This window comes from Arabidopsis thaliana, chromosome 5, assembly GCF_000001735.4.
Source record: "Arabidopsis thaliana chromosome 5, partial sequence".
Lineage (NCBI taxonomy): Eukaryota > Viridiplantae > Streptophyta > Magnoliopsida > Brassicales > Brassicaceae > Arabidopsis > Arabidopsis thaliana.
Window position 1 is genome coordinate 673564 of NC_003076.8, and position 16466 is coordinate 690029.

Sequence of the window (16466 nt, forward strand, 5' to 3'; positions counted from 1 at the left end):
CCTCGCAGCAATAATGTCTCCATTGTGATATTAGATTAAGTTCATTGTATGCTTCATAGGGGGTTTAATAAATCTTGGATCACGTGGAATGTGTTTACATTGAATCACTGAGATAACCTCTTGGGAAAGTTGTCTAGCTAGATTCAGTTTTTGTAAGGAATTGGTCAATTTGTCATTTCTTGAGATGCTTTTGTATATGAATTGGTCATGTGTTTCCTTTGGTTTTCGTGAATTACTCTTAACTAATAGTCAAAGTATACATAATCGTTTACGGTCCAACCATTGCCCCCTTGTCTCTCTGTATGTGATAATGTGCATGTGTTCACATATAAAGTCTTCGAGATAAGAAATGGTCAGTTAAGGATATTGAAAGAAAAATCTACACATAATAATGATAAGTTAAAAAAAATAGCTACATGTATATAAATAAATCAAGTTGTTTGCGCACTCAAAGAAACCATCACAAGTGTGTGTGTGTATAAATCAAACTCTTCTAATGGCTTCAATAAGCTTATTCGAAGCTTCCATAGCCATCTTTTGCTTTATCATCCTTCACTTCTTCCTTGGGAACTGGCCGGTTCTCGGGATGCTTCCGGGTCTGCTCTTGGAGTTCCATCGGATCTATGACTTCAGCGTGGAGGTTCTCGAGAACTCTGACTTGACATTTCCATTTAAAGGCCCATGGTTCACTGGTATGGATATGTTGTTCACTGTTGATCCAACTAATATTCATCATATAATGAGCTCAAACTTCTCCAATTACACCAAAGGTCCCGATTTCAAACAAGTGTTTGATGTTTTTGGAGATGGGATACTCACAACAGACGATTCAGAGTTATGGAAGAATCTGAAGAAAGCTTCTCTAGTGATGCTCAACCATCAAGGGTTTCAAAGTTTGTCAATGAGTACCACGAGAAGTGCTCAAGGATGGGCTTGTTCCTCTTTTCAATCATTTTGCAGAGAATGGAACGGTGGTGGACTTGCAAGATGTGTTCAAAAGGTTTATGTTTGATACGACTCTAGTGACAGTAACCGGTTCTGCTGATCCTAGATCTCTCTCCATTGAAATGCCAGAGGTTGAGTTCGCTAAAGCTCTCGATCATGTAGGAGAAGGGATTATGCATAGACATGTTAGACCGAGACTCTTGTGGAAGTTGCAAAAATGTGTTGGATTTGGACAAGAGAAGAAGTTTTCAAAAGCTGACGCCACTTTAAATCAAGCGTGTGCAAAGTACATATTAGAAAAGAGAGAAGAGACAAGATCACAAGGTTTTGATTATCATTCCAACGGATCAGAAAGTGAGGATATATTGACATACCACATAAAGATAGATACAACCAAGTACGAGCTGTTGAATCCGAGTGATGATAAGTTCCTCAGAGACACCATCTTAGCTTTCGTTCTAGCAGGAAGAGATACCACTGCTTCTGCCCTCACTTGGTTTTTCTGGCTTTTGTTGGAAAACCCTCAAGTTGTCACTAAAATTCGCCAAGAGATCAACACAAGTAATGGTGGCCAAGAGAAGCCATCTTGTGAACCTATGGAGTACTTGAATAACTTGGTATATTTACATGGCGCGTTGTATGAAGCAATGAGACTCTATCCACCGGTTCCATTCGAGCGAATGTCTCCTATAAAACCAGATGTGCTTCCAAGTGGGCACAAAGTTGACTCAAGTATGAAGATTTTGATCTTTATTTACGCGTTGGGGAGGATGAGAGCCGTATGGGGAGAAGATGCATCAGAGTTTAAGCCAGAGAGATGGCTTTCAGAGACAACTAGCTTGAGACATGAGCCTTCTTTCAAGTTCTTAGCATTTAATGCAGGTCCAAGAAGTTGCATAGGTAAGCAACTAGCTATGACTCTAATGAAGATAGTGGTCGTGGAGATATTACAAAACTATGATATTAAGGTTGTCAAAGGGCAGAAGAAGATTGAACCAGCTCCTGGTCCTATTCTTCGCATGAAACATGGTCTTAGAGTTACACTTACTAAGAAGTGTTGATCGTTAAATTAAGAATAAAAATCATTTGAAATCATATGTAGCCTAATTAAGAATGATTCTCTCTACCTTGGTTACAAGATTATACTGCTTATATTTGATTGATGATGTGATTTCCTCATCACAGCTCTTTTAATGTACGGAAGATTCCATACTTATCAACTGAGACTTTTATTTTTATGATTGGTGTGTGTATAATTTATCTGGTTATTAGAAAAAAAAAATCCATAAAGGATGACATCAAAAAGGAGAAGATATGTTTGTTGGACTAAGTTTGTGCACTTTTTCTCTGTAGACATACCAAAAACAGAGCCACTCACTCAGTCACATCTCACATGTCGCTTTCTGCATGTAATATGTCTCGTCAGATTTTCAGGGTCAAACGGTGTTTTTGTCTCGTTTTTAGTTTCACAGAGACCAAAAGATCAAAGAGATATATGTGCTTGTACAGTTGGGATGTTTATACCATAATGCAACAGCTTCACATTAATTTGACACTTTCCCACACAACAATAATGTTAGTTTCTTGAACCCATGTGAGTTTTGCAGTAGGTAGGCTATACTAGGAATAGCAGACTGAACAATAAAGGAACTAAGCAAGATATAGAATCTAACTAAAGAATGCAAAAAAACAGAGTGAATATTTACTGAAACACATAAGCCAAAGCAACAAAAACAAGATCAAGGTACCAAAGTTCCTCAGGCATATACATATAAAAAAAGATAAATATGTAATGAAGAAAAAAAACAGTAATTCCTTTGTCTTTTGTGGATCTGTGAATTTGTTTTTCGTTGTATGGTCGAGCCAAATGGTTATGTTGGGCCTTAGCCTTTTTTTTTTTTTTGGGGGCAAACAAGACCTTGGACTTTATAATAGTTATTACTTCTTTGTTTACTATAGTTCTTTTTTTCGTAAATGGAAATTTATTAGTAATATATTTCACCTATTAAAAAATTGTTTACTTGATTAATAGGAATTTTTTTTACAAAAATATATAACACAAACATCGAGAAGCCTAAACATATACATATCTTGATAATTTAATCTGCAATAATTTCTAAAATCTAATGATATACTATATATAATATTATTAGTATGTTTTACATCAGAATTTTTTGTCTTACTTAGTAGAACAAAATTTAGATAAAAGAACACTTACGTAAAAAAAACATAATACTAGTCCTTTTGCATCAATATCATCAAATATATTATATAAATGATCGAAATATTATATAAACAATCAATAAAAACAAACCTAGTCATATGAAAATATTACATTATAAAAAAAAAGTTATTTTTTATGTCAAAAAAATCATTCACTTCGTAATAGTCAAACAAAAATGACATCTGTTAAAAAGATAAAAAAAATGACACCTGTAACATGTTTTAAAAGTTACTTTCATTCGTTAGAAATTATTTTATCTTTTACTTCATTTTTTTTTGGTCTTTATTCCCAGAAAAAAAAAATATTTATACAGAAAGACAGCGTCTCCGCGACGGTTGAAATCCCTAGCCACCACTCTCTGTCTGATTCTCCCCTCCCCGCCAAAACATGATAACTGGCGATTCAATCGACGGTATGGATTTCATCAGCTCTCTACCTGACGAGATTCTCCACCATATCCTCTCCTCTGTTCCGACCAAATCCGCGATCAGAACCTCTCTCTTGTCCAAACGGTGGAGATATGTTTGGTCCGAGACACCTTCTCTCTCCATTGATTGCCGTAGAGCCGATCCTAATTCGATCGATAAAACTCTATCTTTCTTCTCCGCTCCCAAAATCACAAGCTTTCATCTTCATACAACCTTACTCAACAGGATTGATTCTGTTAATGGCTGCATCGAATTCGCCATTTCTCACAACGCAGAGAAGCTTTCACTGGAGTCTCGTGATTATCGTGTCAGAAATTACAAGTTTCCTGATTTCTTCTACACCAATTCATCTGTGAAGCAACTCTTTGTCGACTCTGGATCTGTTCATTTGATTCCCAGATGCACTGTCTCTTGGACTTCTCTAAAGAACTTGTCTTTGAGCAATTGCACACTTTCTGATGAATCATTTCTTAAGATTCTTTCTGGTTCTCCACTTCTGGAAAGCTTGGAGTTGTTGTATTGTGCTGAATATATGTGTCTTGATCTGAGTCAATCACAGCATCTAAGAAGATTGGAGATTGACCGTAGCGATTGGTTTATGGGGCCAACGAAGATTGTGGCACCGCATCTCCATTGTTTGAGATTGAGACACTCGAGATTACCATGTAGTTTAGTTGATGTCTCTTCTTTAACCGAAGCTGACTTGAACATTTACTTTGGCGATCTTAAAACTGTTACCGCTGGTTTTCTTCAACACAATGTGGTCAAGATGCTACAAATGTTGCAGAATGTAGAGAAGCTTACTATTGGGGGTACCTTTCTTCAGGTTCGTTAGCCATTTTTCTGCCTTCTCTAACACATAGAAATCTGTATGTTGTAGAATCACATAGCATGCTCTTTTAGAATCAGTTGGTTTTGCATAGGCAGATATTGGTTGATCAGGCTTTGATACTCAGATTCATGATTACCTACTAAGTATTTGGTCAATGGCTCTTGTCTTGTTGTGCTTTGGTTATTTATTTTGCTGAGGTTTGTGTTTGGTATGTTGAACTATATTTGCATTGCCTTTCAGATGTTATCTCTTGCCGCGCTCTGTGGTGTACCTTTTCCGACGCTCAAGGTCAAAACTTTGACTCTCGAAACGATGATTATTCGGTCTGTTATTCCTGGTATAACAAAGCTACTACGGTACACACCTGGATTACGGAAGCTAACAATTCACACTGTGAAATGCAGCAGCATATCGGTCGGTATCTTTACCATGAAACCTCTTTTACTCTCCTTCACATATATGATCATAGTAACTATGACAAAATAGTGTTTATCCAAGAACCATGATGAAGTTTTTTGACACTCTTTTTGTATACAAGTTATTAGTTTGCATGATGAAATCCATTTTTCTGTTTGACAGGAATTGCATCTCAATGACTACTTGCGTAAACATAGCTTGAATCAGCGTCAATGCTGGAGATCAAAAGACTCGGTCTTCCCGGGCTCTCTTGAGACCATTTCGATGTTGGCGAGTAAACACGCAGAGTCCAATCTCGTGGCTTTGTTCATGGAACGTCTACTGAAAAGTACAAAAAGTCTAGAAACCATGGTTGTACTCTTGGTAGATTACCTTGATGCATTGGGTTTTGAAGAACTTCTTGCAATGGCTACAACACTTTCTCACAACAATGATGTCTCTGTTTTGATCAAACGAAGCTATATAAAGTATGTATCCAACACTTTCCCTCAACGATAGTGTCTCGATTGATCAAAAGCAAATGCCATTGTTAAATATGTATCATTAGATTTTCGACCTTGTATACTGAATCTGTAAATCAGATTAGTTGTATTTCTAACTTTCAATGAAATTTCTGTAGCTTTTTGTTTTGTTTCGTGTCACTTCTTCAAATCCGATCCAACTTGAAGTGATGTTTTATCGACGATCGAATTTATCAATTTGATATCCATCAAGAACTAACTAGAGATTTACGGACGATTGGTAACGACGGTTACTGGGAGTAGAGATTAGAAAAGTAACTACCATTACCAATCAGTCGAGTGAAAAATTACATTTAATGTCAATGGAGCGAATAATAATTAAGAAGATTTTTAATCTAACCTTAATGAAAAAGAGATTCTAAAGCCATGACTTTTTGAAAAATGAAAGAAATTAAAATGGCTATAAAAGATAGTGACTTTAGAAACTCTAAAATAAAAAATAAGTAAAAGTCTTGATTGGCAAAATTTTAGCTTTTAAATTTTAATACCTCTAAAAAAAGAAAGTAAAAGTCTTTAAATTCTCTACCAATCACCCCCAAATTTGTTTAGATTTATATCAAAATCTACAAAACAGTTTAGACTTTTTAATTGTTGACAAAAAAAGTTTACTTTTTAATACTAACAAATAGTCATAAATTTAAATCCTAAAATTAAATTTAATACTAAAAAAGTTTAGACTTTTGATATTCACTATCTTCTTATACTTTTGTGTCAAATTTTTGTTAAATTTTATCTAAATCCGAGCTCCATGGTGTTCTTTTACCGACGCTCAAAGTCAAAAATTTTGACCATTATGCGACCTGTGGTTCCTGGTAACAATTTACACAATGCAGTTCAGCACCGTACTGGTATCTTTCACTATCCTTCATATATTAATATTAGACAATGCATTTGTTCTTCCCTTTCTTTGGTTGAGATATCTTTAAAATCTTATTCTGGTTTGCAGGATAAATGTGACAGCTTCTTCCGGATCAAGGTTGGAGATCAATGGATGTGGCCTTTCCGACCTCGTGGGATTCTAAAGTTCCTGAGCCGGAACTCATGGTTTTGTTCATGGAACACTTTTGCTGGCAAACACAATTACATTAGAGACATTGGTTGTACGGTTGGGAAGTTTTCATAGATCAAGATTTGAATAGCAGTTTCAAATCGCTCTAACGCTTTCTCACAACAACGAGGTCTCAATTCTGCTCAAGTGAAGCAGTGTTAAAATCATGTAACCATCGGTTTTGGGTGTAGGATCCATCTGTATACTAGTGGGGAAATTGCTTCAGCTTCACCGAATTTAAGCTCTATTAGTGAGTATATTGGTCCTCACATACTATCCTGCTCAGTATGTCTTCTTGTGTCCTCGTTATTATTTCTTTTGATGAGGTCAAGCCTGATTTTTAAGTCCATCACTTTTAAAGAACCCTAACCCTAAAAAATACTTGTATTTGATAATTTTTCAAGAAAATTATGAAAACTTGAAAATAGTTAGCTATTTTAATTTTCCTTGATTTTAATTTTTTTCTTCTAATTATTCCACTGATAAATACTACTATAAATCAATAATCAGCCCCACGACACATATTGCAACACACAGTATTTTTTTTTAAATCTGATTGGCCATGGAAGAGGAAGACCACGCCACCTTTGCTGTAGGAAACCCTAGCCACCGTTTTGATCGTCCTCTAATCAGACGATCAAGTGATTCAATCAGCAATCTACCCGACGAAATTCTTCACCATATCCTCTCCTTTATTCCCGAGACCAATTTAGTGATCAGAACCTCGGTCTTGTCGAAACGATGGAGACATGTATGGTCCAAGACACCTCATCTCTCCTTTGAATGGCTTATGGTTTCCCCTAAATTGATAAACAAAACCCTAGCCAGCTACACGGCTTCCAAAATCACGAGTTTCCATCTCTGTACCAGTTACAGCTACGAGGCTGGCCATGTTCATAGCTCGATCGAGTTTGCAATGTCTCACAACGTGGATAATCTTTCTCTGGCGTTCAGTAGTTTTCCACCGTGTAACAAGTTTCCTGATTTCTTCTACACCAGCTCTTCTCTAAAGCGAGTCGAGTTGAGATCTGCTAGTTTGACTCCCAGTTGCATTGTGTCTTGGACCTCACTAAGGGACTTGTCTTTGACCCGGTGTAATCTCTCGGATAAATCCTTTCTTAAGATTCTGTCTGGTTGTCCAATCCTCGAAAGCTTGAGTTTGAAGTTTTGTGAGTCACTCAAGTATCTTGATCTGAGTAAATCACTGCGCTTGACAAGATTGGAGATAGAACGCAGATCCTGTTTTCGAGAACCAATGCAGTCTATGCAGATCGTGGCGCCACATATTCATTATTTGAGATTGAGAGACTCTGAGGCACACTGCACTTTCCTGGTATAGCAAGGCTACTGCAAAACTCACCTGGATTAAAGAAGTTAACAGTTTACACAATTGAAATGTGCAGCACGTTACTGGTATGGTTACTGTGAACCTCTTCAATTACCTTTCATATATAACCCAAAACAAATAAGCATGGCCTTGCGTTTCTTTTGGTAATCTATACATGAGCGATATGTTGTTTTCTGTTTTGCAGTGGGATTGTGTCAACAGCTACTTGAAGAAACAACGTTGGAGATTGAAAGATGAGATCTTTCCAACCTCGCAGGAGTATGAAGTTGTAAAGCCGAAAGTCATGGCTTCGTTCATGGAACTTTTGCTGGCAAACACAAATACGTTAGAGACTTTGGTTGTACAGTTGGGAAGTTGCATTGCTAGATCAAGATTTAAAGAGCTGTTTCAGATCGCACTCACGCTTTCTCACGACAAAAAGGTCTCAATTATGCTCACGCAAACACTTTAGCTTTGAATGTTTCCAGCAGATTCATCCCCTTGTGGAAGTTACCTTTTTCTTCACCATTCATTTATTTTTTATTTTTAGTATGTAGTTGTGCGGACAAATAATTGCAAATCGTTTTTCGAAAGTTTTTTTTTTTGGTCCGCAACTAATTGCTATCCCAAAATCAGTTTACCATTTCTTAGAGAATCTTTCAAAAAATTTAAGAACCCAAAACCTCAACTTTAGACATTTTTCTCATATCCGATTAACCATGGAAAGTGGATCGCTGAGAGGGAAATTATATTGCTTCAGCTTCACCGAATATATGGTCCTCACATACTAAACTATCCTGCTAAGTATGTCTTCTCGTGCTTTGGTTATTTCTTTTGATGAGGTCAAGCCTCATTTTTCAGTCGATCACTCCTTTAGAAACCCTAATTAACCCTAAAAGAATACTCGTATTTGATAAATTTTCAATAAAATTATGGAACCCTAAAAATTATTTGATAACTTGAAAATAGTTAGCTATTTTGATTTTCCTTAAAAATAGTTTTTCTTCTTGTAAATTATTCCACTGATAATTAATAATTAATTATTATTGATTGATTTTTTTCTTCTTCTAATTTTTGTTCTTCTACAAATCAATAATTTATCCCACTGCCAAGCATTTTGCCCCTTCTTCTTCTTTGCACACATAAAAACGCGACAACTTCTCTTGAGCGTGTCGACTCTTCTTCTTCTCCTTCTTCGATTTCGTCTGCACCTTCTCCTTTTTACTTTCTTCTTCCCATATGCTTGATTCTTTGTGAAGGGTTAATCAAAGATGAGATTCAAACAACCTAGCCGTCGAGATCGTCCCGTCATGTTTAAACGATCAAAAAATGTTTCAGTCGATGTTGGTGTAGACTCAATCAGCGATCTACCCGACGCTGTTCTCCAACATATCTTCTCCTATATTCCGACAGAGTTGGCGATCAGAACCTCTGTCTTGTCCAAACGATGGAGACATGTATGGTCCGAGACACCTCATCTCTCCTTTGAATGGCTCAAGGTTTCCCCTAAATTGATAAACAAAACCCTAGCCAGCTACACGGCTTCCAAGATCAAGAGTTTTCATCTCTGTACCCGTTACAGCTACGAGGCAGACACTCACCATGTTAACAGCTCGATCGAGTTTGCAATGTCTCACAACGTGGATGATCTTTCTCTGGCGTTCCGTAGATGTTCACCGTTTTACAATTTTGATGATTGCTTCTACACCAACTCCTCTCTAAAGCGAGTCGAGTTGAGATATGTTGATTTGATGCCCAGGTGCATGGTGTCTTGGACATCACTAAAGAACCTGTCTTTGACCGATTGTACAATGTCTGATGAATCCTTTCTTGAGATTCTGTCTGGTTGTCCAATCCTGGAAAGCTTGAGTTTGAAGTTTTGTATGTCACTCAAGTATCTTAATCTGAGTAAATCGCTGCGCTTGACAAGATTGGAGATAGAACGCATATCCTATATTCGAGCACCAATGCTGTCTATGCAGATCGTGGCGCCATATATCCATTATTTGAGATTGAGAGACTCTGAGGCACACTGCACTTTCGTTGATGTCTCTTCTTTAACAGAAGCTAATGTCGACGTTAGCACTTTCCATCCTAGAACCTGTTATCATGATTTTGACCCCTTAGACCCTCATGATCTTCTAGTCATGGTGCAAACAATGCTAAAAACGTTTCAGAAAGTAGAGAAGCTTACTTTGGGGGTTAATTTACTTCAGGTAATGTTACCATTCTTTCATTCTTTAAACACTTAGTGCCTATAAATCTCAATGTTGCAGAATAATCATCGCTTTAGAATGAGTTGCCTACACAGTCAATATTGGTTTGATCGATAAGTTTTCGTAAGGCTTTTGATATTATTGTCCTTATTTATCATCATTTCTCTGTAGATGTTCTGAAAATATGCTAATTAGTTTATGACTAAAGGTTTTGTTTTGGCTTTTGATTTGTTGAGAGGTTTGTGTTTTGGTGGTACTCACATCTTTTTGTGCTTTTTCGTCGATCATCTGTTAGATGTTATCACTTTCCAAGATCCCTAGTCTTCCATTGCCGATGCTAAAGGTCAAAACTTTGACTCTTGAAACAATGATTATCCGATCTGTGGTTCCTGGTATTGCAAGACTGCTACAAAACTTACCTGGATTAAAGAAGATAACAGTTTACACAACTAATCCGTGCAACACCGAAGTGGTATCTTTACCATGAATCTATTTTATTACCTCTTATATATTATATTACAAAACTACAAATTAACCAACCCAAAAGAAACATGCACTTGCCTTTCTATGGCTAATCTTTATATATATAATATATGAGCGAGATATATTGTGGAAATCTGAGATATTTATCTACAAGGGGTTTTAAGATGAAATATTTTTCTGTTTTGTAGGAGCCATGTGTTAACAGCTACTTGGACGCGCAAGACTTGAATCCAGATCAATGGTGGAGGTTAGATGATGTGGTCTTTCCGATATCTTCTGAGTATGAAGTTTTAAAGCCAGAAATTATGGCATCGTTCATGGAACTGTTGCTGGCAAACACAAGAACGCTAGAGACATTGGTTGTAGAGTTGGGAAGTTGCGTTGCTAGATCAAGATTTAAAGAGCTGTTTCAGATCGCACTCACGCTTTCTCACGACAAAAAAGTCTCAATTATGCTCAAGCGAAGCAATGGCTGATCTCATTCAACAGCTTTATTTATAGGTGGATTCTCACCTTATTTATAGGTGGATTCTCACCGAAGACTGATTTTATTCGCGAAAGAATGAAATGTACAAGGATTTGTTTCTTTGTACAAAATCAACAGACTTATCTGATACTTGCATTTGTGAGAAAATATAACATGTGGAATATCAATATGCTATAGTTTCATAGTGTGATAACTTGGTCTCCTTCAAGCTCTGATATAACAATCAATGAGTCTTCCATTTCGAGGGAAACAGGTTCTGTCTTTGGAACCGGATTGATTATCTGCAACAACAACAAAAACCGAGTTTGTGACAAGGAAATGTCTGGTTGCCGAGTAATAACAAACAGTACCTTTTTACCGCCTTTTATGTAGCCTATGGCAACTTCTCTCCTTAGCCAAGCTCGCTCTGAAAGCTCCGTGAATGAAGGGTTCTCGCCCTCTTTCATATACAGTTCAATGTCCTGTGTGTTCAAAGCAAACTCAAGATTCTCAGACCAGCAAGGATTGTGAATATTGTAAAAGTTACTGGCAAAAAAAATTGAAGTAAAAGTGTGTTTTTCTTGTTTAACCTTTACGTATATCTCATCACCCTCTGCATCCAAAATGTCCTTCCATACCTCGTTTAGTTCGCTGTTTTCAGCAACTGGTTACAAACAAAAGAGTATTACTATTGTTCGGATTGCGTGTAGATAGACAAGAAACAAAGATCGAGTAGATGAAATGTAACCTTGTGCTGTTACAAGACTCATAACTTCCTCTGCTGCTATGAATGTCAAGGACGGCTTGAGTCTTGTTATCTGGTATGGTTTTGTATCATGTTTTAGCAACTTAACCGTAAAAAAGCTAACAGGAACAGAAAAAAAAAAAAGCCTTTGAATACCTGCTTGCCGAGTTTTGTGTCGACAATTTCAGAGGCTAGATTATGTACCTAAAGAAACAACAATAGTAAGATGAAAGTTCAGTGAAGTAGGATGTGAATAGTATAGGCAGTAGCATTATGAGGTTAATAGTCACTAACACTACCTTAACTCCAAGCTTGTTGCAGATGGTTTCAGCAAGGAGAAGAGTATAAGCAGATTGTTTGTCTGCTCTAGATGGATCTATAAGACGTCAAACTATTCGTTAGTTTGATCATTCATTATTGCCAAAGACAGAATCAAGAAGAATAAATCATGATGCTTACCTCCAAGAAGCAAGTCTCGATCCGATATTACAACGATAGTCAGACGAATATCTTCTTCACCTTTTTCATATTTATTTTGCATGTGCATTATACTTTCCTTTAATGTATCATAATCCATATGATTCCCAACCTGCAAAAGATTGAAAACCATCAATACACAATGATTTTGAAGCTAATTCTTCTTCTTTCCAGTGAAACTGAAATTTACGCTATGTGAAACTTGGATGTTCTTGATTTTTCCTGTAGCTATACTCTGGTCCACTCCTCTTCTGTCCTCTAACGGTACATCTGATAATATTTCCTGTGTTTAAAAAAAACTATCAGTAACTCATTCCGTGAGAGCCCGTCAGAAAGAGACTATGGTATATGAGAGCATACCAATGAACTGCCTGGACCAAGATAACTATCAAACTCCTTGATCATATTCACAACATCTCCACGCCAACCAAGCAAAAGTATAGATTCTTTGGGTCCTTTGAAAGAATCTGATCCCTGTGTAAACCATAGAAATGAACGTCAGAGGTCTCAAAAGCCTAATATCATAGATAGTTCAAGCATTGTAGGGGGGACAGTTCGGAGCCAGACCTTTGATAAGGACTTACTAGGACGCGTTATAATCTTTTCTAGCCGTGATTTTTTTTCCTCATACACTTGCTTCCGAGTATCATCAGTCTCATCTACTGTCATGTTCTCAGTTTTCATGTCTGTATATAAAAAGTCCTTCTTGAGAGGTGCAATAAACAATAGTTTGTCAGTTTCCATGAGCTCTTCATCATCATTTGGATGGAAATTTACTTTCCCATCTCTTAAAATCCCACAGACCACAACCTGGAAGGAGAAATACATCTCTTAAAAGGCCGCAGACTAAAACGGTAATGATTCAAAAACATACTCAAAACATTGTCAATCCTACCTCCTGGAACCCCAGTCTTAACTGTCTATACTTCATCCCAGTTAGATTGGGGAAGCTGCAAAGGTTAAATACATTTTCTGCAACGAGTAGAGACTTGGTACTAATCAGTCTTGATAACAAAACTTAATAAGTCAACATATGTATAATAATAGTATCTTACTTGAGTAATTTAGTAGGTGCCTGTAGATCTTTATCAGGTCCTTTTGACGTGAGCATTGGACAAACAATTTGGATGTAGAATTTTCAACCGGCTCCACTTTCAACCCCGATATGGACTTGAGAAGATCATACATATTAGAGCTTGATACCTGCATTCATATTCAGAAGCAAAAGATAGGAAACAAATCAGCACTAAAAAGACATAAAAACCATTGCTGCACAATCTTCACTTACCTCTACAATGGTTGGGATGGATTCCATCTTTTGTATAGGTTCAAGGGCCAATACAGAAAGAAATGCGTCTGTATCAACTTCATACCTGAAACAATGTTTAACTTAATTGATTTCTCTTTTACAAACTACTGACAGGTTTCAGAAAATATTTATACTTTGTTTTCATTCAGAACCAAACAAACTAAACCATAATGAGAAGTAGTTAATTCTTACCGATCACCTTTCGTTGGTAGTATGATAATGGCGCGCGCCATACAGGCGGCAGCCCTTTCAAACGATTTTGTCATGTTAAGACTACAACTGCACTGATAGAAGAATGAAATCAGCATTGTAAAATATATGCAAACCAACAAGAACAATAACTAATATATATGGCATAACTTAATTTCAGGTTCACGTCTGCATATTACCTCTTTGTAAGGATGTCAAGTTGATCAAAATCTTTGGCGTACGCCTCAGCTAGCTTGTCCATCTCTTTCCTTGGAGTATCAGACATGAGCAGAAGTGTCTGCTTCCTGAAAGCATATAACAAGGAAAAGTGATTACCCAAGTCAACAAAAATGGGTAAATTAAATTCATGGTGTGACCAAATTTAAATTACCTAGCTGTGGTGGTACCTAAGCGGACAGCATGCTGTTGATAACTGTTGAGTTGCTTTAGTATGAAAGGCAGATGACTGTTTATTCCACAAATGATGATATGGTCAGATTCTAGGACTTGCATATGTGCCCCTTCCCTCACTTTTTTCATATGATACTGCCCAAGACAACATCGATCAGGATAACTTTTACCAATTAACCAATAATGTTTATCTCAAGAACTTACCCGAAATTGCTCTGTCATTGTGCTTAAAAGCCGAGAGTAAAACACTATTCCCCAAATGGCTAGGACAAATCCAATGAGTCTTTCGAAGCGTGTCTTTTGCTGCAGTTTGCAGTAAACATATACATAGGCATTTATTTAGTAAGCAAGAACTCCATAGAAATATCGTGAGACTAATATAAGTTGTTCTGTGAAGAAGCAAATCATGACCTCCAGATGAGTATCAGCGTTAACGAGGCATGCCCAGGCCTCCCAGAGGCAGTCTTCTAAGGATGTGTCTTTCCTTCACAACAAGAAGGAGGGGAATAAAAGTAAGAAACCATGCAATGGATATCACAAGAAGTTCTTAAACATAGCTAAGTTACCTGAATTTGAAAAAGAAGAGTCCTCCAATGATAACAAACGAAAAGCATGTTATCAGGAGCACCACAAATACCCTACAATAGCCATGACAAGTGATCAGAACGGATGTCATATATAGTCACATGCCTGCAAACAGCTATACTCGTTAAAACTCTGAGACTACATTGGGGTTTAAGGACGTACGTGCCAAGGTTCTTCTCAAGCTGAGTATTGAAGAGGTAAGAAGACCTTGCAAGACCCCATTTGATATCATGGGAAGAAGGAATGGCCTTGAGTAAAGGATGTTTGTCTATAGCGTTTGATGCACATGCAAAAGGCAAGCCAGCCTTCACTGAATTCTGAATGAGATTTGGAAGCTCTTGAAATATCTTTTGCGCTATTCTCAACACCGCATACAGTGGGATGCATCCTATCACAAGTTTATATGGAAGACTCTGCATATTTAATTAAACAAGATTATATTATTATAAGCATATGGAGTGATAACACATTCAGTGATGAAACTCATTCTATAGATTCACCTTATAGAATTTGGAATTTAAATCTTTGAAGTTTTTATTAGGCGGCTCTGTATCTCCTGTCCTTTGAGATTTGACTTTGAAGGTCCCTGTCATATAGAGAGAAAAAAAATACAATTAGCTAATCAAGAATGAGTCTAATTGTGGAAGAACAGCAACAATGAGACCGTAAAGAATTGCATCAAAGTTGGAAAAATATACAGAACCTGACCTCTGAAACTAGAAGACTTAATCCCACCTAAAGGCAGAGAGTGTAAACTCAAGCTCCTGCAAAAAAAGAATCAGAGATACACAACTTGTAAACATCACAACCCAATGAGCTTTGATTGAATGACAATTTCCAGATTTTGAATCAATTTACGATATACCTTTATCTTACAAACCCAAATTCCATTTGAAACTAAACTCTAAACCCAAATTCAGAGCTCCTAACTAAAACCGTCACATTTTCTAATCGAAACCATTGAACTTGGCTACATTTACTGTAAGCAAAACATGAAGTAAAATTCACCGGAAGAAGAAACAACAAAAATAAACTGTGATATATGCCCAAGCAAGTTTTGAAGATAAGGACGAAGAAGACGCTGACGGAACTAGAGGGTTCGGATTATAAAGAAAAGAAGAGAAGACACAGAAATAAACAGAGGCATTGGCATTTCTTTTAGAATATAGAATTTGTTGAGAGGAGTTACTTAGTATTGATCGCTTAAATGATAAATACCGTGTTCTTTAAGTATCTGTATCAGTTGTTTGGAAATAAAGAGCTTGTTTCTAACAAAAACACTCAAAATCTTCTGAGGATCACAAACTTCACAATCATCATCTTATCACTTATGGATAAAGTCACCACCATGCAATTGTTTTCAGAAATATCAAGTATAAGAAAGAAATTACAAAAACAAAACCTGTGAAAAGAAGCTAATCGATCTCTTGTCAAAGCTTGAGAAGGTAGAATCAATGGCTTCCAGGTAAACAACTGAACAGCCACCATCTTTCTTAATCTTCTCCTTGATTTATCTTACGCTCTTTTTGTTTCTCTCCTTATATATGTGGGTGGAGTATGGACACAAGGCTGGTTTTTTAGATTTTTGCGTGATTATTTTGTTGTTGTTATATTGTTTTGGACCATATTAGTTAGCCCGTGGGGTGTTATGAACATAAAAACAAATCGACTAATTTTTTTTTTGGCTTAGAACTTCATTTGAATAGGTAAACAACGCAGAGGAATCGCGTCCATAGAATAGAATATAATAAAAACAAAATGGTACTCTTATCGCTTTGAATTTTAACTACTTTCTCTTATTCCACTCACTATTCACGTTTTTATATACATACATACATATAAG

At 36.7% G+C, this 16466-nt stretch overlaps 5 protein-coding genes across 8 annotated transcripts; 4 read left to right on the forward strand and 1 right to left on the reverse strand.

The window, feature by feature from the left end:
* Positions 1–496: 496 nt before the first annotated feature.
* Positions 497–2006, forward strand: CYP96A13 (cytochrome P450, family 96, subfamily A, polypeptide 13; the record flags this gene model as incomplete). The annotated part of the gene is made up of 2 exons (NM_120368.1): positions 497–893; positions 961–2006. The coding sequence occupies 2 exons, from the start codon at positions 497–499 to the stop codon at positions 2004–2006; spliced, it is 1443 nt and encodes a 480-aa protein (NP_195910.1).
* Positions 2007–3467: 1461 nt separating this feature from the next.
* On the forward strand, positions 3468–5700 carry AT5G02910 (F-box/RNI-like superfamily protein). 3 transcript variants are annotated; one of them, NM_120369.3, is made up of 3 exons: positions 3468–4423; positions 4670–4843; positions 5009–5502. In NM_120369.3, exons 1-3 carry the CDS (start codon positions 3557–3559, stop codon positions 5342–5344), a joined length of 1377 nt encoding a protein of 458 aa, NP_195911.1. In that variant the 5' UTR covers positions 3468–3556; the 3' UTR covers positions 5345–5502. The 3 variants fall into 3 exon arrangements, with proteins under 3 accessions (NP_195911.1, NP_001330297.1, NP_001190210.1); NM_001203281.1 differs by having other exon boundaries at positions 3505–4423; positions 4670–4847; positions 5009–5700; NM_001342679.1 differs by having other exon boundaries at positions 4670–5502.
* A 1228-nt stretch (positions 5701–6928) lies between these two features.
* Positions 6929–8214, forward strand: AT5G02920 (F-box/RNI-like superfamily protein). The gene is made up of 2 exons (NM_120370.3): positions 6929–7828; positions 7948–8214. Exon 1 carries the CDS (start codon positions 6978–6980, stop codon positions 7752–7754), a length of 777 nt encoding a protein of 258 aa, NP_568109.2. The 5' UTR covers positions 6929–6977; the 3' UTR covers positions 7755–7828; positions 7948–8214.
* A 633-nt stretch (positions 8215–8847) lies between these two features.
* Positions 8848–10917, forward strand: AT5G02930 (F-box/RNI-like superfamily protein; the record flags this gene model as incomplete). The annotated part of the gene is made up of 3 exons (NM_120371.2): positions 8848–9958; positions 10254–10430; positions 10630–10917. Exons 1-3 carry the CDS (start codon positions 9014–9016, stop codon positions 10915–10917), a joined length of 1410 nt encoding a protein of 469 aa, NP_195913.1. The 5' UTR covers positions 8848–9013.
* Positions 10911–16392, reverse strand: AT5G02940 (ion channel POLLUX-like protein, putative (DUF1012); the record flags this gene model as incomplete). 2 transcript variants are annotated; one of them, NM_120372.5, is made up of 23 exons in its annotated part: positions 16026–16392; positions 15332–15387; positions 15124–15209; positions 14786–15036; positions 14605–14676; positions 14450–14522; positions 14243–14341; positions 14019–14173; positions 13828–13932; positions 13631–13717; positions 13418–13502; positions 13185–13332; positions 13025–13101; positions 12697–12939; positions 12490–12603; positions 12320–12412; positions 12112–12241; positions 11952–12028; positions 11809–11856; positions 11656–11725; positions 11498–11571; positions 11279–11389; positions 10911–11209 (listed from the first exon to the last, which is right to left on the reverse strand). In NM_120372.5, exons 1-23 carry the CDS (start codon positions 16109–16111, stop codon positions 11108–11110), a joined length of 2442 nt encoding a protein of 813 aa, NP_195914.2. In that variant the 5' UTR covers positions 16112–16392. The 2 variants fall into 2 exon arrangements, with proteins under 2 accessions (NP_195914.2, NP_001331896.1); NM_001342680.1 differs by having other exon boundaries at positions 11108–11389.
* Between the last annotated feature and the right edge of the window lie 74 nt (positions 16393–16466).

Bases quoted from the DNA above. Each gene is read 5' to 3' on its own strand.
- AT5G02910 (NM_120369.3), top strand. From the start codon at position 3,557: ATGATAACTGGCGATTCAATCGACGGTATGGATTTCATCAGCTCTCTA. The intron at 4,424-4,669 runs GTTCGTTAGCCA...ATTGCCTTTCAG, and splicing joins TTGGGGGTACCTTTCTTCAG to ATGTTATCTCTTGCCGCGCT. The intron at 4,844-5,008 runs GTCGGTATCTTT...TCTGTTTGACAG, and splicing joins TGAAATGCAGCAGCATATCG to GAATTGCATCTCAATGACTA.
- AT5G02920 (NM_120370.3), top strand. From the start codon at position 6,978: ATGGAAGAGGAAGACCACGCCACCTTTGCTGTAGGAAACCCTAGCCAC.